General features: G+C 46.2%; 1 protein-coding gene across 2 annotated transcripts in view; it reads right to left on the bottom strand.

Annotated features, from left to right (window-relative positions):
• Positions 1-15,873: 15,873 nt before the first annotated feature.
• LOC129340592 (lysosomal acid glucosylceramidase-like) overlaps positions 15,874-24,708 on the bottom strand; it is a 61,409-nt gene continuing 52,574 nt past the window's right edge. For both annotated transcript variants that reach the window (XM_054995471.1, XM_054995479.1), the window contains exons 10-11: positions 23,012-23,134; positions 15,874-16,270 (exon numbers count right to left, since the gene is read on the bottom strand). In XM_054995471.1, coding sequence (XP_054851446.1) covers positions 16,165-16,270; positions 23,012-23,134 — 229 coding nt within the window. In that variant the 3' untranslated portion in view covers positions 15,874-16,164. The remainder of the gene's footprint in view (positions 16,271-23,011; positions 23,135-24,708) is intronic.

Here is a 24,708-nt window from a genome sequence, read left to right as displayed (position 1 = left end):
CCATGTGATGATGTCACTTCTGGTGACATCATCGTGCACAGACGCGGTCGCCGCCCCTCACGCCACTGCAGTGAGCTCGGCCAGCTGGTCGCCCAGCAAGTCACCTGCCTGCCTGTGAGCGGGCAGTGCGGCAGCCCTCCTGAAGGGTGCAATGCAGTCATCCGTGCGCTGATGTGGCTGTCAGCTCGCTGGGTGCCCAGCTGACTGAGCTTGCTGCAGCGGCGCGGGGGGGGGGGGCGTCTTGCTCCCCTCCAAATTCTGCACCCAGGGTGACCACCCCTCTGGCCCCCAGCACGCTACGCCTCTGACTATGTCTGATTATATTGATGCACAACCCGTACTCTTGACTGCAAACTACTGTAAGGAGAGAATACAGAGTAACAGAATACTTTCCAGTCGGTAAAGATGTCATACAAGAATGTATTTTATCTCCTTATCTGTTCTACCTATATGAAGAACATATGATAAGGAAAGCTGGATTAGATCTCGAGGAAGCTGGAGTGGAAATTGGTGGTAGGAACATTAACAATCTGAGATATGCAGATGATGCCATGTTACTGGCTAAAAATAGTGAACTTGAAATGACTACTGATGAAGGTTAAAGGAGAAAGTGCAAAAGCAGGATTATATCTTAACATCAAGAAGACAAAAGTAATGACTACAGAGGAATTAGAAAAATTATAAGGCTGACAATGAGCAAATTGAAATTGTTAAAGATTTTCTGTCCTTGGCTCAATCATCACCCCAAAAGGAGACTGCAATGAAGAAATCAGAAGGAGATTGAGACTTGGAAGAGCAGCCGTGAGGGAGCTAGAGAAGATCCGTAAAGATAAAAATGTCTCTCTGGGAACAAAGATCAAGATAATCCAAACTATGATATGAGAGCCAGTTTGGTGTATTGGTTAAGAGCATGGGACTCTAATCTGGAGAGCTGGGTTTGATTCCCCACTCCTCCATGAAGCCAACTGGGTGACCTTGGGCGAGTCACAGGTCTCTGGAGCTCTCTCAGCCCCACCCACCTCACAGGGTGATTGTTGTGGGGTAATAATAACACTTTGTAAACTGCTCTGAGTGGGCATTAAGTTGTCCTGAAGGGCGGTATATAAATCGAATGTTGTTGTTGTTGTTGCTGTTGTTATTCCAATCCCTACTACTATATATGGATGTGAAAGTTGGATAGTGAAGAAAGCTGACAGGAAGAAAACTGATTCATTTGGAAATGTGGTGCTGGAGGAGAATTTTGCAGATATCATGGACAGCCAAAAAGACAAATAAGTGGATACTAGATCAAATCAAGCCTGAATTCTTCCTAGAAGCTAAAATGACTAAATTGTGACTATTGTACTTTGGTCACATCATGAGAAGATAAGAGTGCTAATAATGCTAAGAAAAGTGGAAGGCAGTAGGAAAAGAGGAAGTCCTAAAACGAGGTGGCTTGACTCGATAAAGGAAGCCGCGGCCTCTTGTTTGCAAGGTTGTTAATGATACGATGTTTTGAAGGTCATTTATTCATAGGGTCACCGTAAGTTCAGAAAGGACTTGACTGTACATAACACAAAGACAAATGTCAGGAAGCATAGGATTAGAAGAGAGAGAAAAATCCTGAAATAGAGGAAAGTATGCCTTGTGGTCCCCCAGGAATCTATACTGGGACCAGTGCTATTGGACTGCTCATCAATGATCCGGTCTCTAGAGAGCAGTGAAGTGGGAGACACCAAATTATCCAGGATGGTGAAAACCCAAGACGACTGGAAGGAGCTCAAAAAGGATTTCTGCCAAGTGGATAAATAGGAAATGGCAAGGCATGACAGGTTCAATGCAAATGTAAACTGAATCGATCTTCCTTATTTTTGGAAAAGGTAAGAGAAATCATGGAAAGGTCCAAATTATTCAGCATCTGTCAAGATGTATTGTCAAAGGCTTTCACAGCTGGAGAACGATGCTTGTTGTGGGTTTTCCGGGCTGTATTGCCATGGTCTTGGCATTGTAGTTCCTGACGTTTCGCCAGCAGCTGTAGCACCAAAAGACAGCGATGTGGAGCATGGGAGCATGCCACATGGCTGGGAGTGCACCCCAGGTGGCGCGTCCCCCCACCCCCGCCGGCCAGGTAAGCAGGGGTGGATGGTGGAGCGGGGGATTCCCCGCCCCCAGCAGGGGACTGGCAACCCAATCTCCTGAAGATTCACGTTTTGCACGTTATGCTGAACAGCAGAAGCATGGAGGCCTTCCTGCAAGCCCGGAAAGGGGGAGGCAATTTAAATGGGGGGAAGGAGTGCAAGGCAGAAGGTTAACCCTCCTCCCCCAGCACCTCAGTCCTGATTCTCCTATCTCTATGGGTAGGGTGGACCAGCCTCCAGGTGGTGGCTGGAGACTTCCTGGAATTAATCTTCGGACGACAGAGATCAGTTCCCCTGGAGAAAACGGCTGCTTTGGAGGGTGGAACCTATGGCATTATACCCCACTCCCTCCCCAACCCCTGCCTTCTCCAGGCTCCACCTCCCAAATCTCCAGGAATTTCCCAGTCTGGAGCTGGCAACCCTACTCCATGGCTCCTGGTTTTTGCTAATGCAGGAAATACAGTCACAGCTTCCCTACCATTTTGATGACTGAGCCCAAAGAGGAAGTCAAGAACGATGGCTGCCAGCTTCAGGCTGGGACATTCCTGAAGATTTTTGGGGGGGGGAGCCTGGAGAGGAATGAGTTTGGAGAGGAATGGGTTTGGGGAAGGGAGAGACCTCAGCCATAGAGTCTACATCCCAAATTAGCCATGTTCTCCAGGGGTGCTAATTTCTGTAGTCTGGAGATCAGTTCCAGATCTCCAGCCACCTCCTGGAGGTTGGCAGGAACACTTTCCTTCTTTCAGCATTAGCAATGTCTAACACAAGTCTATGTACAAATCTATGGGTTTTTTGGATTCCAACTTTCATTCCCCCTGCCCCCAGCTAAATTGGCTGAAGATTGGCTGCTGCTTACAGCTCTTTTAAGTGCTTCCAAAAAAAATTGTGTGTTGTGTTTTGAGGCCTGGAAAGCTTTAATCTCACGGCTTCAAGCACTGGTGCCCCCCGCAGAACCAAGAAGGAAAAAGCAACCTACCCAAGAAAAAGCAACCTGGTGAGCTTTGGATTAATTTCTAGGAAGAAGGAAAAACACACACAGAGAGAAGGCAGCTGGACACCTGGAGGGAAATAGAGAGACAGAAATAAACAAGAGAAAACTGAAACAGAAGATTCCCAAAGTTGGGAAGGGAGGTAATGAACACTTCCATTTTGGCTGCAGGGACAGGGTTGTCATTTGAGGAAAAGATCATTTTGGGATTAGGATGTCGTGTCTCAAATAGATCCCAGGGAAGATCAGGCCCTTTGTCTGCTACCACGCCTGCCGGAGTTAGAGGCGATGATTAAATCTGTGGGTGTGTCTTTTCCTCTCCCTCAGCTCAGGGTCTCACCACACGAGACAAAATACACTTGCATTACACGGGTAATGCAAGTGTATTTTGCAATTCGAGTGTAATTCAAGTGTATTTTGTCTCGTGTGGTTTGACCCCCAGATTACCTTGGGAAAAGATGTTTTTGTAGGTTGTCCTAAGGATTCTGTTCTTTGGCTACTCTTTCTATCTCATAAAGATGCTGCGAAATATTCTCTTCTGGAGAAGTCGGGAAATGCCCCAAATAAGCTGAATCCTTATTTAAAAATGCCAAGGAAAGTCTGGGATAAAATATGCCATTCTTCAGGCCCACTCCACCCACCTCCTTCCACTCTGACTGAAGAAATTCATCTTCTGCTCCCGTCTTCCTCAGGCAGGAATCTCAACCTTGCTCATCCACAGCTGCTGACTATAACAAACAGTTCACACTGCTGTCTTCAGGAAAGTTTAGCTCTGATCTGATGAGAAAAACTTGGCAACTTGCTGAGATCTATCCAAAATAGCCGTTGATATGAAAATTCTTGGATTCATTCTGTGCTTCTGAAGATGCGTGTCTGCCTTTTTAACTTTTCCTTGGAAATGGACTCTAGCTTGTCCAAAGGATTCTCACTTCTTCAACTATCTCTCTGCCAAGCCAAGCCAAAGTTTCTGAAGGTTCAGAGATCTGTTTCTTCTGCCTAGAGAACTGAGGAAAGTCCGCAAAGGATCAGAGTTATTGTGATCAGAGTATTGTAGTAGTAGTAGTAGTAGTAGTAGTAGTAGTAGTAGTAGTAGTAGTAGTTGTTGTTGTTGTTGTTGTTGTTGTTGTTGTTGTTGTTGTTGTTCTTCTTCTTCTTCTTCTTCTTCTTCTTCTTCTTCTTCGTTGTCGTCGTCGTCGTCGTCGTCGTTTTGGTTATCCCAGAAAAGAGCTGGGGCTTAAAGCCCCCACCACCTGCAAGCTTAGTCAGCAGTCCACCTCCTGACCTAATATTTTTGAGGATAAAATAGCATGATTAAGCTCTGGTCCGAATGTCAACTGTAATGTAGACGAGGTAGAAGAAATGCTTAATACTGCGTCTGGTCTACTTACGGACCAACTGGTGGTTCCTGGCCCAAGGGACATTTGGCTGGCTTCTACTAGGGCCAGGGCCTTCTCTGCCCTGGCCTCGGCCGGGTGGAACACTCTCCCAATGGAAATCTGGGCCCTGCAGGACCTTTTACAGTTCCACAGGGCTTGCGAGACAGAACTGTTCTGCCGGGCCTTTGACTATGGGCCAGCATTTTGTACCCTCTTCTGTCTGCCACACCCTCCTTTTGCAACTGTCCTGGAATTACATCATGGCGGTGCCTGTGGTTTATGGTAACTCTGTAGTGTCCAGATTTGTTTGGTGGTGCCTGGATTTTTATGCTGTTTGTATTAATGTGTATTAATATTGGATTTTATGCTGTTTGCAATAATGTTTTATTGTATTTTAACAATATATTTTGTTGGAAGCCACCCTGAGCCCACTTGTGGGAAGGGCAGGGTATAATAAAATTCATAACGATTCCAAGTAATGACTTGGTGCTTGCACAGGGGACTACCTTTACCTTTTTAAAATACACATATTGTTGAGTCTAGTTTGCCTTGACTTCAGCTTCAGAATCGAAGAGTTTCTTGGACGCCTACATTTCCCATCAAAACTTGAGGTATAGCCTGATCTCATCAGATCTCAGAAGGTAAGCAAGGTCTATACTTGGATGGAAGACCACCAAGGGAGTCTATGCAGAAGAAATTCAAGATGGGTAGCCATGTTAGTCAGTCTGCAGCAGCAGAAAAGAGCAGTAGCACCTATAAGACTGACAAAATTTGTGGTAGGGTAGGAGCTTTTGTGAGTCACAGCTCACTTCTTTAGATACCTGAAGAAGTGAGCTGTGACTCACAAAAGCTCATATCCTGCCACAAATTTTGTTAGTCTTATAGGTACTACTGGACTCTTGCTCTTTTCTACTTCTGCAGAAGAAGACACTGGCAAACCTCTGTTTCTCACTTGCCTTGAAAGCCCCCTGCTGGGGCCGCTGTAAGTCAGATGTGACTTGAGGGCACTTTACACACTCACACACTAAAATATTCTTTTAGAGATGAGGTGATGACTGGAACCCAAGGCAGCATCCCCGCTGTGGCAATCTCGCTTTCAGTGCCTTTCTTAAAACCCTTATTGGGCCCTTTCCAATGACTGGCTGCCAGGAGCAGCCCTGATAACAAGAGACCCGCCCTTCGCAGGTGAATCTCCACCTGCTGCAAACAACCGGAATAACTGGTAAGTTCACCTGCCCCCAAGACTAGGAGCGAGCTCAGACATTGTGGAAAGGAAAGCACCGGGGTGGCTGCGCCTTTCCCCATAACCCCATTTCTCATTTGCATCCTGCCAGGGAGACTCACAACTGCCACTGTCTGGCAATTGCGGTTACCTGCATCTAACCCTGCTGCTATAGAGCCATTCTTGTGACATATGATCCCTGCTATAGCAGGTGTCACCCTTCATCCACTAGAGGGAGTTAAAGAGTTGGGGTATTCCTTATAAGGAAAAAAAAGATGCAATTTTCCCTGAATAGTAGAGTCCAGTAGCCCCATTAAGACTAACCAACTTTATTGTAGCATAAGCTTTCGAGCCCCACAACTCTCTTCGTCAGATCTGTCGAAGAGAGCTGTGGTGCTCAAAAACTTATGCTACAATAAAGTCGGTTATGGTTAGTCTTAATGGGGCTACTGGACTCTTTACTATTTTTGCAACTACAGACTAACACGGCTAACTCCTCTGGAGCAATTTTCCCTGAGGGGTTGGAAGGCTGAAGCTGCTGAGAGAAGCTCTCTGACTTCAGAAGCACTCCTTCCTATGAATATTCTGTATTAATACTTTAGGTTTGAGAATTTCTTATGTTAATTACTGGAAGGTTGTGTTTGTATTAATTGGCTGTTAGTCTGTATTTTGACTGTTGTCGAGACTATTTGAAATGGATGTTATATGTGTATCTTCCCTGAGGGATTGGAAGGCCTGGAGCTGCAAAGGGAAGCTCTCTCATCTCAGAAAATGAATATTCTGTATTAATATTTTAGGGATAGCAGAAACTCCCATAAAGAACAGAAGACACCCCAAAGCAGAGCACAGCTATAATGTCGGCTCGGCACATTCTCAACAGACAGCTAGACAGAAGTCAGAAAGACTGAGACCTGGGTCTACTCAAATACAACAGGCCTCGATTGTTACCTGTTGGTTGTCGTTGTATATACTTGATTCTTGTTCCAAATAAGATGTCCTTTCAAGTTGGTTCATTGTTATTTTCATAAATGCAAATGTCACAAGATGGGATCACGCTGTTATAGACATGAACTTTCAGTTCTTTAATTTAAAAAAATTGATATTGCTCCATGAATTTGATTAGACAAGCATTGGCAAGCTCTGCTCCGCCATTTTTCTACCACCATGCAGTTTTCAGGAGGTGAGGCACAGGAGCCGTGCACGGGCAAAGGTGCTGGCAACCTCATTCCTATTCCTGGCTTCCAGAACTCTGGGACTGACATTTGCTCAAGAAACACTGCCTTCTGGACTGCTCCCTCTTGTTTTATTTATTTTTTAAAATTTCTTCATTTATACTCTGCCTTTCTCTCCAGTGGGAAACCAAAGCAACTTACATTGGATTCTTTTTGTCCATTTTATCACAACAACCCTGTGAGGTAGGTTAGTCTGAGAGGGTGTGACAGGCCCAAGGTCACCCGGTGAGATTCCATGGCAGAGTGGAAATTTGAACCTATATAAAGAGACAGACAGACAGACAGACAGACAGACAGAGGATAGATAGATAGATAGATAGATAGATAGATAGATAGATAGATAGATAGATAGATAGATAGATAGATAGATAGATAGATAGATAGATAGATAGATAGATAGATAGATAGATAGATAGATAGATAGATAGATAGATAGATAGCCACCCCCCTTGCACATTGCAGGGGAAGATCAGCTGTGGCAATCTAGTTGCTTATGGGATATCTGTTTGCCTTACCAGTTGAAGAAGCCCTGCTAAATACACTGCACAGGGATCAATCCAAAAATCATGTTCTGCAAAACTCACCCTCCATTATTTGCAAACAGCATAAGGTAGTCGGGGCTACTGAAGGCAGTAAATGAGAAAGAGGGGAAGTTCCTTTGCTGTATGCGACCCTGGCATACTCTCTTTAGATCTCTCTTTAGATCAAAGTTTACAAGCCGGAACCTGAGCCTCAAGAGGACCCCGTTGAAAAAGCAAACAGGAGTTTTGGGAGGGAAAGATCAGCATTGTCGTTAAGTTGGAAGCAAAGCTGGGGGCGGAGGGTGCGTGTGAACACTGTTCCAATCTGGGAGTGGTAGCATTGGGGCCATTGGTCCTGGACTTTGTGGCACTGTTGCCACCAGAACCTCGGCCGTTCCCACACAACTCACCTTCAATCGGAACGCCGCGGAACGTTGTGAAAAAACCGCGGAAGATAGCGTTTTGTCGCACAAGTTTTGTGCGACATCACGCCAAACTCACGCGAGAAAACGCTGTCTTCCGGGTTCTGCTTGCAGTGTTCCGTGGCGTTTCGATTGAAGGTGAGTAGTGTGGAAACAGCCCTTGACTCAGTGGTGGCAGTGCGCTGTTGCCTCCCTCTTCAGAGATTCTAACGCCCTTCTAACCACTACACCACACAGTCTCTCAAGTATCTCATACCTCTCATTATGAGGGAAGCACCAAAGGGTTCGTGATGGTTTTCTTCTGAGTGAGAATGGACTACAGACATGGGCTGCTCTGGGGTACCGAGTCTTCATTTCCTTTCTCCCAGGTGACTGGGGCCCCTGCCCTTTAGCACCATTTGGGTGCTGATAGTAAGAGAGCAGTTTCTATCACCTTTGGTTACCACTGGCTAGATGAACAGTACAGTCAGGTTATGTGATAAATAAATCGTTATGTAGGCCCCAGAAACCTAATTAAAGGATTCCATGTTTAGGCCGTTAGCAGAGTCTATCATTAGGCATAGGAAGCATGTTTATAGGTGGTTGTGTGCTCGTTCTGCGGGCTGGTGTGTGTGCAGGAATGAAAATAATAAAAGCATACACCTGGTTTATATTTAGAAAAGAAATAAGAGTTCTTTATTGAAGGAACTCCATACTCTGATAGGAAAGGAGGAGAGACAGAGCCTAACTACCTATCTAGTCTAAGGATGGACATGCATGGCAGGACAAGGCCTGCATCCCTGCTGCCAAGATGCAGGGAGGAGAAGGAGAGAAATGTTGCCTGGAACAAAGCCAGGAAGAGAAAGAGGGAGAGGGAGGAAGTCTGGAGGAGGATGTATTGTCGAAGGCTTTCACGGCCGGAGAACGATGGTTGTTGTGGGTTTTCCGGGCTGTATTGCCGTGGTCTTGGCATTGTAGTTCCTGACGTTTCGCCAGCAGCTGTGGCTGGCATCTTCAGAGGTGTAGCACCAAAAGACAGAGATCTCTCAGTGTCACAGTGTGGAGAAGATGTTGGCAGGTCATTTATATCTACTCAGCAGGGGTGGGGTTGAGCTGAGTCATCCTGTAAGAGTTTCCCAGGGTGTGGAATGCTAATGGAGGGAGGCTTCACTGTATCCTGAGGAGGTTCTTTTGCATATGGATTGGTGCTTGATGTGCTAACAGAGCATGGTTTCCAGTTCTGAAAAACACCAGGCTAACAAAACACTCTACACCCAGCCCCCCAAAGGCACTATGTACAAAAATACCCTAAGATCACAAGGAAAGGGTTTATTGGTTAAATCACTAGCATGGTGTAATAGTTAGAGTGCCAGACTAGGATCTGGGAGCCCCAGGTTCGAATCCCCACTCTGCCATGGGAGCTCACTGAGTGACCCTGGACCAGTCACGCGCTCCCAGCCTAACCTACCTCGCAGGGTTGTTGTGAGGATAAAATGGAGGGGAGGAGAACAGCATTAGTTGCCTTTGGGTTCCCATTGGGATGGGGACGAAGTAAATAAAACAAACAAATAAATAAAGGAGAGAGCAGGAGATTTGCCCCTGTTTAACACACAAGCACGCAGCCTCACGCTTGTGCGGTGAAATATGGACTGATTCAGGGCAATTGTTCTGAGATGTCTGAGGAAGAATTCCCGCTTGGTGTTGTTGGCAGAAGAAAAAAACTACGAAGGGTGTATCTTGGATCCAAGGTTGGGTGTATATAGAACTCAGAACCTGGGGTTAGAGAAAAACAGGGATCGAAGACCAGAGTCAGATAGTCTGTTACGGGTGCAAGCCCAGAAAAGCTTTTGATGCAATAGATCTAGTCGTCTTCAAGATTCGACCAGACGCCTTTCCGTTTTCTTTAGAACTGATAATGGAGGAATCTGAACAATTGGTTTCTTCTCAAGGCTGCTGCACCCTCTGGTGGACAAGCCATGCTCCTACATAAACGGTACCTTCTCTTGTCGCTGTTTCCCCCAATTGCCAAAGCCTCTTCCACCCTTTTTATTGGGAACAGGTCTTCCCCAATCAAACAATCCACAGTAGGGTTACCAAGCTCCAGGTGGTGGCTGAAGATCTCTCGGAATTACAACATCTCCGGGCCACAGACATCAGCTGATTCCGCACACTTTGGATAATGCACTTTCAATGCACTTTATGAATCATTTGAGGTGGATTTTTTTGTTCCGCACACAAAAAAATCCGTTCCAGATGATCTATAAAGAGGATTGGAAGTGCATTATCCAATGTGCGCGGAATCACTCGTCAGTTCCCCTGGAGAAAATAGCGGTTTTGGAGGGTGGACTGTATAGCATTATAGTTTGGTGAGGTCCCTCGCTTCCCTAAACCTTGTCCTCTCCAGGTTCAACCCCCCCCCCAAATCTCCAGGAATTTCCCATCCTGGAGCTGGCAACCCTAATCCACAGCAACCCCAGAATTAGACTGAACAGTATTCTATCTACTTATGGGGAAGGCAATGGCAAACCACCCCGTAAAAAGTCTGCCAAGAAAACATCGTGATGCGACGTCCCCCCATGGGTCAGTAATGACTCGGTGCTTGCACAGGGGACTACCTTTACCTTCATCTAAGGACAAGGGTTGCCAACCAGGGCCTGGAGATCTGGCATTACAACTGATCTCCAGACTACAGAAATCAGTTTTGCTGAAGAAAAAAAAAGTCTGCTTTGGAGGGTAGACCCTATGGCATCGCACCCCACTGAGCTCCCTCCTCTCCCCAAATCTCACCCTCTCCAGGTTCCACCCCCAAATCTCCAGGACCCTCCCGACTCAGAGTTGCCAACCTTGCTGAGGACTCAAGCCTTGGGTTGCCATTCTCCAGGAATTATGACTGCAGAGATCAGTGCCCTTGGAGAAAACAGCTGTTTGGAAGGGTGGAACTTGATAGTGTTGTGAGCAAAATAAGCAAGATCATTTCCATGTTACTAGCATGCATTCGAAGTAGCTTCGCTTGCTCAGCCTTGAATAGGGAGCTGTACAGTGAGTAGATGAAACACCAAGACCAGAAGCAGTAAACAGAACCAGTTACAGCCAGTAGATAAGAAAACGGGGGGAAATTCCACTCAGGGTTTAGAAGCAGACAAACCAATAAACAAACAAAAAGTTGGGCTTTGTCTTAGAAAGGCAAGGCATAGAAGATCTTCCTTACCGTTTGGGGGCAGGCTCAGAGCTTTTGCTATACTTGTTCTCTGTACCTCATTTATTCCTGGAATAAATCCTCTTCAGCGTGCTCCAGTCTGGTGCAGCTTGACTGTTAGCAGGAGTGAGCAGGAGCATGAACATCACTCCCATCCTACAGTCACCCAGGGCTTTTTTTCAGTGGGAGCTTGGTGGAACCGAGTTCCGGCACCTCTCGAAAATACTCACGTGTCTGGTGGTCCCACCCCTCAGTTCCCCTCAGTTCCCATCTGAGTTCCACCACCTCTTTTCCCAGAAACTCTTGAGAGTTCCACCACCTCTTTTCCCTGAAAAAAAGCCCTGCAATCACCCCCTTGGCTACCTATCAGTTACCGTGCTCAATTCAATGTATTGGTTATCACCTACAAAGCTCTTCATGGCCTTGGCCCGGCATACCTATGGGACTGCCTCCCTCCCTATGTCCCTCCACGGCAGCTTCGCTCATCTGAACAGGGTCTCTTGCAGGTGCCAGCCTACACATGGGTGAAATCAATAGCAGCCCATACACGGCCCTTCTCTGTCGTGGCCCCTGCCCTGTGGAATGACCTGCCTAAGGAGGTCAGGAGAACCTCCACTCTCCTGGTTTTCCGCAATCGATGCAAAACCGAATTATTCAAAAAGGCTTTTTACTCAGAAAGGAGGGCAGTATTGTAGGGAGAGGGTCTCAGATGCTTCGCTAATGAGTCAGGGACCACAGACTTCACCACTATGTTGCCTTACATATTATCTGTTGCTTTAAATATGTGCTCCTATATACTACCTGTGCTTCATGTTGTCTAATGTCAGTCCTAGAATTGCTTATGTGCTGTTTCCACATTTCTTCTACTCTGTATTGGATTCTTGCTAACGCTATGTCTTTGCAAACTTGTATTGATTTATCCTATGGCATTGTTTATGGAATTGTCCTTGATACTGATTGCACTAATCTCACGCTATGTAATCCGCCTTGAGTCTCAGTGAAAAAGGCAGACTATAAAGGACATAAAATAAACACAAAATAAAAATAGTTATTTCTGCAAACCGCACCAGGTGAAACAAACTTGCAATTTGTGCCACAATGTCATACCCTAGTGAGGTCCCTGCCGTCCCCAGACTCCACCCTCAAAGCTCCAGAATTTCCTAACTCTAGAGATGTCATCCCGTGGCTCCCACTCTCCACCCCCCCCCCCCACCAATCACCTGGTCTGGGGAGGAAAGGTGGGGGAACGGGCCTCTGGGAGTGATGTCACTGCGCTGCCCCTAAAAGCGCTCCTGTGCTTCTCAATGGGCTGATTTTGGCCCCAAATGGGATGAATCGAGCCCATTTAGGGCCCAAATCAGCCCGCAGGGACGGTAGGGGGACCTGGCAGGCCTACCTAACTCCTAAGTTCTGGGGCCCATATTCAGAAATGACTGCTATCCCCTGTACGTTTCTGTGAGGAAAATTAGCTTCTTCCTATAAATGCCGTTGTCTGTGTCTTTTTAATCCATAGTGTTAACGTTTTAGCTTTCAGTTATTCTATAACTTGGAAGGCTTGGTCCTTATAAAGCTTGGTAGTGAGGGAGTGCCATCAAGTCATAGTTGATTTATGTCAACCTCACTGGGGTTTTCGAGACTAACAGAGGTGGTTCGTCATTGCCTGCCTCTGGCTTGGACCTTAATTTTTATTTCATTGGCGGCCTCCTACTTGTAGAAGAGCCTCCTGAAAGAAGCGAGGGGATTCAACCCTCCTGGTTTTCCAGTGTGGCTGTCCAGTGAAATTATTTCATACAACTTTGGGGTAAGTTTGAGTCCAGGCCCCCCCAAAATGTAATCTTCGCCTGGCGGTGAATGGGGTATTCTTATATCCAGGGCTTTTTTTCAGCGGGAACGTGGGGGAACAGAGTTCCGGAACCTCTTGAAAATGGTCACATGGCTGGTGGCTCCGCCCCCTGATCTCCAGACAGAGGGGAGTTTAGATTGCCCTCCACACCGCTCAGCAGCATGGAGGGCAATCTAAACTCCCCTCTGTCTGGAGATCAGGGGGCGGGGCCACGAGCCATATGACCATTTTCAACTAGGGCAACCCACTGAGTTCCACCACCTCTTTTCCCAGAAAAAAAGCCCTGCTTATATCCAGGGCTTTTTTTCAGTGGGAATGCGGTGGAACAGAGTTCCGGAACCTCCTGAAAATGGTCACATGGCTGGTGGCCCCGCCCCCTGATCTCCAGACAGAGGGGAGTTTAGATTGCCCTCCGCGCTGGCGCTGGCACGGAGGGCAATCTAAACTCCCCTCTGTCTGGAGATCAGGGGGCGGGGCCACCAGCCATATGACCATTTTCTCTGAGGGCACTGAGTTCCACCACCTCTTTCCCCAGAAAAAAAGCCCTGCTTATATCAGTTACTTTAATACAAATTTAATGTATTTCATATTTCGTTAACACGATTGTTACCTGCCGAGGGTCACGATTTGTCAGGAGAAAGGTGGTCTCATCCATTTTTTAAAGCAATAAAATAAATCAATACCAGTCAACATTTTCTGCCACAGATTTTCTGTCTCTTTGGGTTGCCAACTTTGAGCTGGGAAATTCCTGGAGAGTTGGGGTTGGGGACTGGGAAGGGTGGTGTTTGAGAAGGGGGGGGACCCCTACAGGGATATAATGCCATACAGTCCACCCTCCCAAACTGCCATTTTCTCCAAGAAACTGAACTCTGAAATCTGGAGATCAGCTGTAACTCCAGGACATCTCCAGGAGACACCTAGAGGTTGGCAACCTGATGAGTGTCTCTCTTTGGGCAGCTCATGACTTCTTAAATTCAGCTGGGCATTGACTTACAGTTTAGGGTACTCATGGAGGGTTTGAGAGTCGTCGTGTGGGTGACCTAATGAAGCAGAAAGATTTAGGGGTGACAGAAAGAACTATAGATCCAGAGGAGTTAGCCGTGTTAGTCTGTAGGAGCAAAACCGAAAAGAGTCCAGTAGCACCTTTAAGACGAACCAACTTTACTGTAACATAAAGCTTTCAAGAATCACAGTTCTCTTCGTCAGATCCGTTTGACAAAGAGAACTGTGATTCTCGAAAGCTTAGGCTACAGTAAAGTTGGTTCGTCTTAAAGGTGCTACTGGACTCTTTTCGAGAAAAAACTATGCCTTCACACAACAGACAATTTAAACTGTGCAATTCGCTGCTACAAGATACACTGACAGGCTTAGATGGTCTTTTTTTAAAGGATGAAAGGACTCTGTGGAAAAGAATTCTTTAAGATTGGCCATGAGAGCTAAACTGAACTTCCATGTTTAGAGGCAGTGCATTTCTAAATACTAGAGGCAGAACACAAACATCACCTTCTAGCTTTGGTTTTAGTTTGCGAACTTCCAGAAACTGGAAAGACTGCCTGCTTTTTGGACAGGAAATGATAAAAGAAGACGGACCGTTGCTGTAGAGAATTTTAAACATCACTGTGTGGAGGGGTGATACCAGCTAGCACAGCTGACCCCATGAGGCTTCTGTAACTGATCTTGTCTGTTGTTCTCACCAGGGCTTTTTTTCAGCAGGAACATGGGGGAACGGAGTTCCGGAACCTCTTGAAAATGGTCACATGGCTGGTGGCCCCGCCCCCTGATCTCCAGACAGAGGGGAGTTGAGATCACCCTCCGCGTCGCTCTGCGGCACGGAGGGCAATCTCAACTCCCCCTGTCTGGAGATCAGGGGCAGGGCCACCGGCCATGTGACCATTTTCTCCGAGGGCAACCCACTGAGTTCCACCACCTCTTTTCCCAGAAAAAAAGCCCTGGTTCTCTCTATCTCTGGCTGGTTATATACCGAATAAAATATCTATCTATCTATCTATCTGTCTGTCTGTCTGTCTGTCTGTCTGTCTGTCTGTCTGTCTGTCTGTCTGTCTGTCTGTCTGTCTGTCTGTCTGTCTGTCTGTCTGTCTGTCTGTCATCTCTGGCTTATATGGAAAGGCTTTTAAAAATGCTGATGGAACAGACATGGTTCAAAACTGAGAACTGATCAATAATTCCCACTAACAAAGAAGCCACGTTTCACTCTCCCTCCGTGGTCAGGCCTACCAGGCATTTCCTGAGTCTTGATTCTGAGCTCAGTTTCCCAGATATGGAAAAACTGGTTTTATCCCTTCAGTGGCGAGGAAAGGAAAGATGGAGGAGAAAGGGGCATGCAAACTCCCTCTCCGCTCTCTCTTCCCCGATGCTCTCTGCTGTGTCGAAACACTGTCGGCAGAGTGCATTATACAATGATAGCCTCGCATTACTAATTAAAGAGTAAAGAAAAGTTTACTTAGGAACTACATATTTAATAGCGAAGAGCTGAGATAAAGGGAGTGTATAGATATCTAGGTGACTAAGAGAGAGACAGTGTGTGTGTGTGTGTGTGTGTGTGTTAGTTCCAAGAAGAAGGATATTGCCCTGAGAGCCAAGCTACAAGTGACACCTTATACCAGTTGGACACTTGTCAGCTTCCCTCAAGTTTTGATGGGAAATGTAGGCATCCTGGTTTTACAGCTTGGCTCTCCATTACAGCTGCAAGACCAGGATGCCTACATTTCCCATCAAAACTTGAGGGAAGCTGACAAGTGTCCAACCTGTGTCAGGCGTCACTTGTAGCTTGGCTCTCAGAGTACCAATTGGGAGGCAAGACAAGAAAATGACACTCAATAGAAAGAGAGGTGCCGTTCTCACACTCCTAGCTGACCAATCCTTGCTGCCCCCTTTTGGGTCGTCTTCTCTTTCTCTTTGAACACCAGACATGGTTTCTTCCACCAAACACAATGGGCAGGATACAGTTCAATTCGCTTTTAATATCTAATAAATTAAGGTGAGGTTACAGGAGATCAAGATGAGAGGGTCAGTGTCGGGGGGGGGAGCCTCTCGGCAGTGAATTGGTGGCCCCTGCGTGACAGTCTCCATCCTAGAGCAATGCCCCTTTCCAGATGCCCCTTCTTGGTCATAGCAAGTCATTCGTCTCAAGCTTTGGAACAGACACGGTGGAGAAGCCGCCACCGCCCACCTGGGCTGCCTTCTCTGCACTGGCACGACTCCTCAGGAGGGATCACCCTCTCCCACCACGTCTGGCATGTCTTGAAGGTCAGGTGTGCCTCCACAGGTAGGTCTGGATGGAGTAGGCCTGGGCAACATCCTCAATGACACCCACCGGGCTGTCTGAGATACTGAATTCTATGTCCATATAGCAGCTGCAAGAGAGTAAAGGCTTGAGGGAGGGAGGTGCTGAGGAGGGGTCTGGAATTGTTATGTCCCCTGAAAACTGTTGGCAGAGTGCCAAATAAACAGAGGTAGTTACACAGTACTGATGAAAGGTGTAAAAAGAGTACTATATATCAGATAGTAAAGAGGAGAGAGAGAGATTGTTGTGGCTATCTAACTACATGGTAGAGAGAGTGAGCTTAGAGAGGTGAGAGAAGAAGGGGAATATTGCCCTGTTTAGCCAATAGGAGACAAGACAAGGAAGTGACGCTTAACAGAAAAGAGAGGTGCTGTCCTCTCTTTCTTATCTAACTGATCCTTGCTGCCCCCTGTATGGTAGGGTCTTCTTCTCTTCTTCCTTCTTGTACACCAGACATTGCTACTTCCAACGCCCCTTCTCAATGTCTAGTGTACAAGTCCACAAGATTAATCTTCTCACATAGATTTTGAAACTTCTCTTTGGCAAGTGGCTTAGTGAGAACTAGGGGTGTGCAATTCGGTATTCTGATTAGGTTAAAGTTACCGAATCGGGGCCATTTTGGTTTTTTTCAGTATTACCGAAACTTTTTCTGAATACCGAAAAATTTCGGTAATACTGAATCAGAGATTGCCGGATCGATTCGGCCATTGTTTTCAATGAGAAAACCTTCTCCCAGCTTTCTGGGAGTCTGGGGGGGGGCATTTTCTGTCCGAATCACACCAAACTTGTTGGAGACCTTCTCCTAACTCTCCTCTAGCTACCCCCAAGTTTCAGAAAGATTGGACTTTGGGGGGCCATGTTATGCCCCCCCAAACAAGGTGCCCCATCCTCCTACACTCTCCATGGTTCTCTATGGGGAAAACAAGTCATTTTTCTAGGTGGCTTGAGGAGGCATTTTGCAAGCAAAGTGCACCCAACTTTCAGGGGACCTGCTCCCACCTATTCTCCCACCCGCAACCAAGTTTCAGGCAGATTCCTGACCCAAAACACAATTGCTGTCAAAAACAGTGAAGTGAGTTGTGTTATTTTGTGTAATAGACTGCTTTCATGCCCTGTTGTGCCTTCCTACTGTGTAACCTAAAGCAGTTAAAGAAATAAAGTGTTTTTGACAGGAATTGTGTTTTGGGTGATTCTTTAATGTGAAGTGAGTTGTGTTATTTTTGTGTAAGATACTGCTGGCGTGCCCTTTGGTGTGCCCCCCTGCTGTGTAACCTAAAGCTGTTCAAGAAATAAAGTGTTTTTGACAGGAATTGTGTTTTTGTGATTCTCTGATGTTAAGTGAGTTGTGTTATTTTTCTGTGTGGGGGGACTGCTGGTGTAATGTGTCACAATGCTTTGCCTACTTGTACTTTGAAAGTGAGAAAATGTTTTTTTTAACTTTATTCCATCTGTGTTTGTGTTTTATTCTTTGTTGTGCAGTTGATGCCCATCATAGGGAACAATGGGGCTGGCTGGCCAGCCATCTCTGTAGGTGGTGGGGGAATTTGGGGGAGGGTGTCTGTAGTTCAGTTGCTCTTTCACAGGGACAAGCTCACATTCAGGAGTGTGCCCACCATTGTGGCACCCCTGGGCTGTGCATAATTGCCCTGGGAAAGAGAGTTTAAAAGTTCCCATCACAGGGAACAATGGGGGATGGCTGGCCAGCCTGCTCCTGGGGTAGTGGCCGGTGTGGGAATGTTGGGGAAGGTGTCTTTGGGTCAGTGTGGGGCTGTGTGGGGGTGGATTTAAAAGGGGGACTGTGCCTGTGGCCATAGATGCCACATTCCATGGGTTCTTGCTGTGGGAGATTTTCCCATAGCAGGAATCAATAGAAAGTGGCTGGCCACAGGACAGGGGAGGTTAGGTTTTGGGGAGGGGTGTGTGTGGTATTTGGCAGTTTGGGTGCAGGTGGACTGTGGCTGTGGCCATTGGCAGTTCCAATCCCATGTGTTTCTGCGGTGTGGAAGTCTTCCCCACAGTAGAAAGACAAAGTGGTGTGGCAGGAGAACCACCTTTGGGGTGCATAAAATGGTCCCCCAAAGTGGGATCAGCTTGGGCCTTGGTGGAGGGTGGGAGGACAGGTGGGAGGTGGGCCCCTGAAAGTTGGGCGCATTTTGCTTGTAAAATGCCACCCCAAGCCACCTAGAAAGATAACTTGTTTTATCCCATAGAGAACCATGGAGAGTGTAGGAGGATGGGGGCACCTTGTTTGGGGGGGCATAACGTGGGCCCCCAAAGTCCAATCTTTCTGAAGCTTGGGGGGTAGTTAGAGGAGAGTTAGGAGAAGGTCTCCACCAAGTTTGGTGTGATTCGGACAGAAAATGCCCCCCCAGACTCCCAGAAAGCTGGGAGAAGGTTTTCTCATTGAAAACAATGGCTGAATCAAGCCGAAAAGCCGAAACTATTACCAAAACGCGAATACCGAAACGGTTTCCTGATTCAGTTAAAACCGAACCAGGTTTACCAAAACAGGCAGGCCTTGCACACCCCTAGTGAGAACGCCTGCAATCATTTCTTCTGTAGGACAATATTGTGACTCAACAAGCCCTTCTTTTTGCATGCTTCATACTATGTGACTCTTTATGTCTATGTGCTTTGTTCTTGATCCAATTTTTTCTGTCTTCGCAAGATTTATGCATCCTTGATTATTTTCAAAGAGTTGTATGGGTTTTGGTTCATCTATCCTAAAGTCTTCCATTAGTTGCAGGATCCACATGAGTTCTTGGCATGCTTCTGCCGCTGATATGTATTCAGCAGTGTAGAGCAACGTGGTAAGCAAGTAGCAAACCAAGAACAAAAATATTACCCGCGTATTAACAATGTCCTCAAAATTTATTATCCACTACTTAACACGTATGTAATTAAAGAACTATGCCACATGTAACAATTACACCACTGTTTATCTAGTCAGAAAATAACATTCATACAGGCGTCCTCAAATCCCATTGGCAATCAATAAAGTGCTCAGTGCTCAAAGTGCTGACATATTAATATTGCATCAGATCGTGTCACTGTGCTTATGTATAGCAGTTTTCCAATTGCATCTCTGTATATCTTGATGTTTCTCAGAGTTTCATTGTTTCCATCTTATTTCAGGAAGTCTGTTTTCATAGGAGTATATGTTGATCTGCCTTCCTTCATATTCATGTAGTCCAGAAAGTCCATGATCTTTTATTTTTGATTGAGAAGATAGCTTCCATCTTCCTCTCGTTTTATTTGTATCCCAAGGTAAAAACTGACATTTCCAAGATGTTTTACCTCTACTTCTCGATTTGGGTGTTGAATTACTTCATCACAGTTCTGTTGATCTTCATAGCAAAGTAACAGGTCGTCAACATAAATCAGAATAAAACTCCATTTGTTGTCTCTTTTTCTTGAGTACGGGCAGCTTTCTGCCCCGCCTTGTTTGAAACCTTCTTTGATGAGTGTTTGGTTCAGTTTCTGGTTCCAGACCCTTGCAGCCTGCTTCAACCCATAGATGCTCTTCTGCAGTTTGCATACAAGTCATCTGTCTTTGGACTGTTCAGATCCAGGAGGCTGGTCCATATACATGTCTTCTTTCAGCTCTCCATGTAGAAAAGCAATCTTCACATCCAGGTGTTCCACATGCATCTCCCTTGCCGCTGCTATGCTCAGTAGTATTCTTACTGAAGTGTGCTTCACTACTGGAGCAAAGGTCTCATTGTAGTCTTCTCCATACTTTTGAGAGTATTTTTTTGCAACTAGTCTGGCCTTGTACTTTTGTACTTCTCCATCTGCATCGTGCTTGGTCTTGAAGATCCGTTTGCGTCCTACCATCCTTTTTCCAGGTGGTAGCTCTGTAAGCATCCATGTCTTGTTCTTGATCATGGATTCGATTTCTTCTTTTGCAGCTTTTCTTCATTTCTCTGCTTCTCTTGATGGCATTCCTTCTATCTCTTCCCAGCTAGAAGGTTCAGGTACAGCTTCTGTTTTTGCTAGATAGGAAAGTTTTCTTGGCAGTATTCCTTTGTTTGGTCTGGCTGAACATCTGACACTTTGTTCTGCATCACCTTCTCCTTCTGTAGGCTCAGAAGGTGCTTCATATGTGTCAGTTATCTCACACAGTTCCACTATTTCTGGTTGCTGTGCTTCATTTGTTTCTCTTGGTGTCGATTCTCTGATGTCTACTTTCTCTTTCTTGTTTAGTTTCTCCCTTTCATCAATGTAGACCACATTGCAGATCCTCGCCATCTCTGTTTCTGGGCTGAGGATTCTACAACCTTTACATCCCAGTGCATATCCAACAAATATGCCTTCTTCTGCTCTGAGATCCATCTTGGTTCATTTCTCTTTAGGAACATAAGTTTAGGCTTTTGGTCCAAAAGCCTACACTTAGATGACACATGCTGTGTTTTTGATTGTACCACAGCTCAAATGGTGTGCTACTTGCACCTTTTGTAGGTAATATGTTTTGCAGGTAGGTAGCAGTGTTGATAGCTCTTCCTCCGTATTTTCAGGTAGCTCTGCTTCGTGGAGCATACTTCTGCACATTTCAATGAGACAGCGATTCTTCCTTTCTGTTAGTCCGTTATTCTCTGGTGTGTATGGGACTGTGAGATGATGCTCTATTCCTTCTGCTGCTAGGAAGCCTGTCATATCCTTTCCCACATATTCACCTCCATTATCCATCCGTATTGCCAGTGGTTTTCTCTGGAATCTGTTCTTCACCATTGCCAGGTACAGTTTAAGTTTCTCCAACACCTGACTTTTCTCTCTGATTAGATAAGTCACAGTAAATCTTGAAAAATCATCAGTAAAAGTCAGTACATACTTGTTTCCACTGGGTGTCACTGTTCTCATATGTCCGCAGACATCAATGTGAATGAGTTCCAGTAGTCTCTTGGTTTGCCTCTCAGTTTGTCTGTTGAAACTTGGTCTAGTTGCTTTTGCTTTAACACAACATGTACATCTATCTGCATCAGGACATTTTCTCATTTGCATATCTTTAGTTAGGTTCTGCCCTTCAAGTTGGCATATTGCTTCAATATCTCTAAGTGCAAAACGCTGATGCCACAGCCTTGTACACCCTTTATGGTTGCAAGTCTTAGCCAAATTCACCTTTCTTTTAAAGCAATCAAGTTTATACAAGTCTTCATTTAAGGTAGCTTAAGCAATCAAATCAGTTTAATCTCTGATAAAACATTTCTTTCCTTTAAACACAGTCTGTATTCCTTTCTTTCCCATGGCTGTTGCAGATAGCAAGTTAGATTTCAGATCTGGTACAAACAAGCAATCAGTCACTTGCACTTCTCTGATTTCACCACCAGGGAGCGTGCAATTCAATGTTCCAATTCCAATTCCTTCAACATGGATTGACTAGCGGGTAGCAATCCACAGGTTCTCTTTGTGTTCATGCAGCACATCTCTGTCCAAATGGGCGGTTGCACCACAGTCAATAATCCGTTCTGATTTGTCTGCATTCCCTGAGGCATGATTAAGATTTTCTTGCCTGATCTGTAATTACTTGACCGATCATCAGCATTAAATGGGCTCTTCCCAGCACTTTCAAATGGCGGCTTTTTGTCTCGTGGCTTAGGGCTATTTCTTTGTGATTCAAGCAATGTGCAATGTCTTTTAATGTGCCCCCTGCCTCTGCATGAGTGACAGTAGAAATCATATCTTGCAGTAACTTTTAAATTTGTTTCATTTGTCTCAGCTCTCTTATTCTCCCTACATAATCTGGTAGTTTTTATCTCCCAGCCTATCTATCCAGAAGCCCTGCTGTGTACCCTAGAAGGTGGCTATCTTTGGTTTTTTGTCCTCAGCCATGCCTCTAAGCCTTGCAGGCACTCAAGAAAACTTCAGGAGGGTTTCTGCCTTTAAATCAGTATGCATACTCTGGGGCCATTAACCCTGTTGACAGAGTGCTAAATAAACAGCAATAGTTACGCAGTACTGATTAAAGGTGTAAAAAGAGTTTATTTAGGAACTGCAGATCAGATCGTAAAGAGGAGAGATAGATGCTTTCTATCTAACTACATCTTAGAAAGAGTGTGCTCAGAGGGGAAAGAGAAGAAGCAGGATATTGCCCTGTTTAGCCCAAATGGAGACAAGACAAGTGACACTTGACAGAGAAGAGAGGTGCTGTCCTCACTTCCTTATCTAACTGATCCTTGCAGCCCCCTATATAGTAGCATCTTCTTCTCTTCTTCCTTCTTGTACACCAGACATTGCTACTTCCAACAAAAACATGGGGGCAGTTCTTAAAGCATCCCTCCAAGTGGGGAGGCTCTTCCCAAAGTGGCAGCAGAGTTCAGGGGAATCCAAAGGGACTGTGCCACTTCAGATGGTAAATGGAGGGTTACAGCTGGGAATGTTCCTCTATGGGTGGGGGTAGGTGGAGGGCTACATTTGGGAATATTCCCGGGAAAAGAAAACGAGCAGAATGAGCAAAGGGTGGGGTGGGGTGGGGGAACTTGTCTCCCTGCTGCAGTTTTTTGTTTTTATGCAAAGAATCATTGAAAGCAGGACTCTTCACCTGCAGCCTAAAAAGATGCAATCCATTGCTATCCCTAGAGTAGAATTCATTGGGGAAGGGACTGGCCTGTTTTCATTTTGTCACTCAATAAAGTGCCACATACGGCTCTTGATTCTAGTAATGGAGGAATTCTACATGTTTCAGCGGGGACAGTGATCACCGGCCGCTAGGTGATCCCTTTTGGCCACGTTCCCACATCAAACCCAATCCAGCCTTCATCCTTCGGCTTTCCTGGAAGGCATGCTGAAGATCACGGCTCATCTTCTTACTTACTTGTTAAGCACAACCACCACGGCAGCGCCATCCGGTCGCAGGAAGCCCACCGCTTTTAGCGTGCAGCCAAGAAAGCTGTTGGAGGTCAGTCCTACTCGAACGGAGCCCTCTGGGATAAACTTGCTGGACAGGAAAGGGAAGAGATTGAAATGAGGCACACAGAGGGAGATGGGACCTGTGCTTGATGCACAAGGAAAGCCATGCTGCCATGCTGCCGGCCGAGACCCAGAAGTGGAGACGATTTGGTCACAGGTGGGATCAGAGACCAGGAGAGAGGAAGAGAACTGGGACGAGCTGCAAACAGACATTCTGGGAGAAAGGAGGAGAGGAGTGGAGTGCTGCACACCCTCTTCCTTTTCTCCCAAGTCCCCGCTCAGCCCCTCAGAGAGGAAAGGCAAGTGCAAGTCCTACGTTCCATGCACAGGTGCCTTGAGGAGGCCAACCAAATTCCTAGAGTTGCCACATCTGTGTTGGAAAATTCCTGTATATTTGACGGTGGAGCCTGGGGAGGGACCTCAATGGGGTACAATGCCATAGAGTCCACCCCCCCATGCTCCAGGGGAAATGTTCTCTGTGATCCGGAGATCAGTTGTAATTCTGGGAGATCTCCAGCTGACAGATGGAAGCTGGCAAACCTATGAGCAAGCCCAGCCTGGGTGGCAGAGGGAGTGGGCAACAGGAATGGTAACCTACACCTCCCTCCTCCCAGACCCAGGCTCCAAGCTGAGCCTCTTGGGTCACACAGGCCTTCCAGGAAGGCAACACAGTCCAAACAGGAGCCACACAATTGAACTTTACACCTAAAAATCTCTTAGACAGTTCAGTCCCAGATCTCCCAGGGTCTATACAGGCCTTTTCTTCTGGGAAACGAGGTGGTGGAACTCTCAGGCAGCAAGCCATGTTGGGATTTGGGTATTTGAATGCTTCGATATGCTCCTTAAAGATTCAGGAATCTTTATGGAGCACACCAAAGCTCAAAGCAGCACTTTTCTTGGCATTTGCAAACAGCAACAGAAGTGTTACTTTCAAAAGCCAGCTGATTTTCAGCTGCTGGGAGGGGAATCTCCCTCCTGTCACCTGAAAAAAGCTGCAGGCTTTGAAAGCAGCAACCGTATTCTTGCACGGCAAGAAAATTATTGCTGCTTTCAAATGCCCCACTGCTTTTTTCAGCTGATGGGGAGGGGGATGATAGTGTCAGCCCTCCCTTTCCCCTTGCTGAAAAAGCTGCTGGCATTTAAAAACAACTTTTTTCAGCTGCTGGGAGGGGAATCTCCCTCCTGTCACCTGAAAAAAGCTGCAGGCTTTGAAAGCAGCAACAGTTTTCTTGCACGGCAAGAAAATTATTGCTGCTTTCAAATGCCCCACTGCTTTTTTCAGCTGATGGGGAGGGGGATGATAGGGTCAGCCCTCCCTTTCCCCTTGCTGAAAAAGCTGCTGGCATTTAAAAACAACTTTTTTCAGCTGATGGGAGGGGAATCCCCATCCTGTCAGTGGGGAAAAAACCTGCCAGCTTTGAAAGCAGCAACACTTGGACTGATCGGGGAGGAAAGGGACGGGGCCACCGGACATGCAATTAATTCAAGAGCTGCCGGAATGCTGTTCCACAGTGTTCCAACTGAAAAAAAAGCCCTGCTTCTATATCAACTCTCAATTTCACTGCACAGGGGGGAGGAGCAGGGATGGAGGTACCACCCCCT

The sequence above is a fragment of the Eublepharis macularius genome, chromosome 1 (assembly GCF_028583425.1).
Source record: "Eublepharis macularius isolate TG4126 chromosome 1, MPM_Emac_v1.0, whole genome shotgun sequence".
Lineage (NCBI taxonomy): Eukaryota > Metazoa > Chordata > Lepidosauria > Squamata > Eublepharidae > Eublepharis > Eublepharis macularius.
The sequence above is the reverse complement of the archived record's forward strand: the minus strand, read 5'-3'. Positions and strand labels throughout refer to the sequence as shown.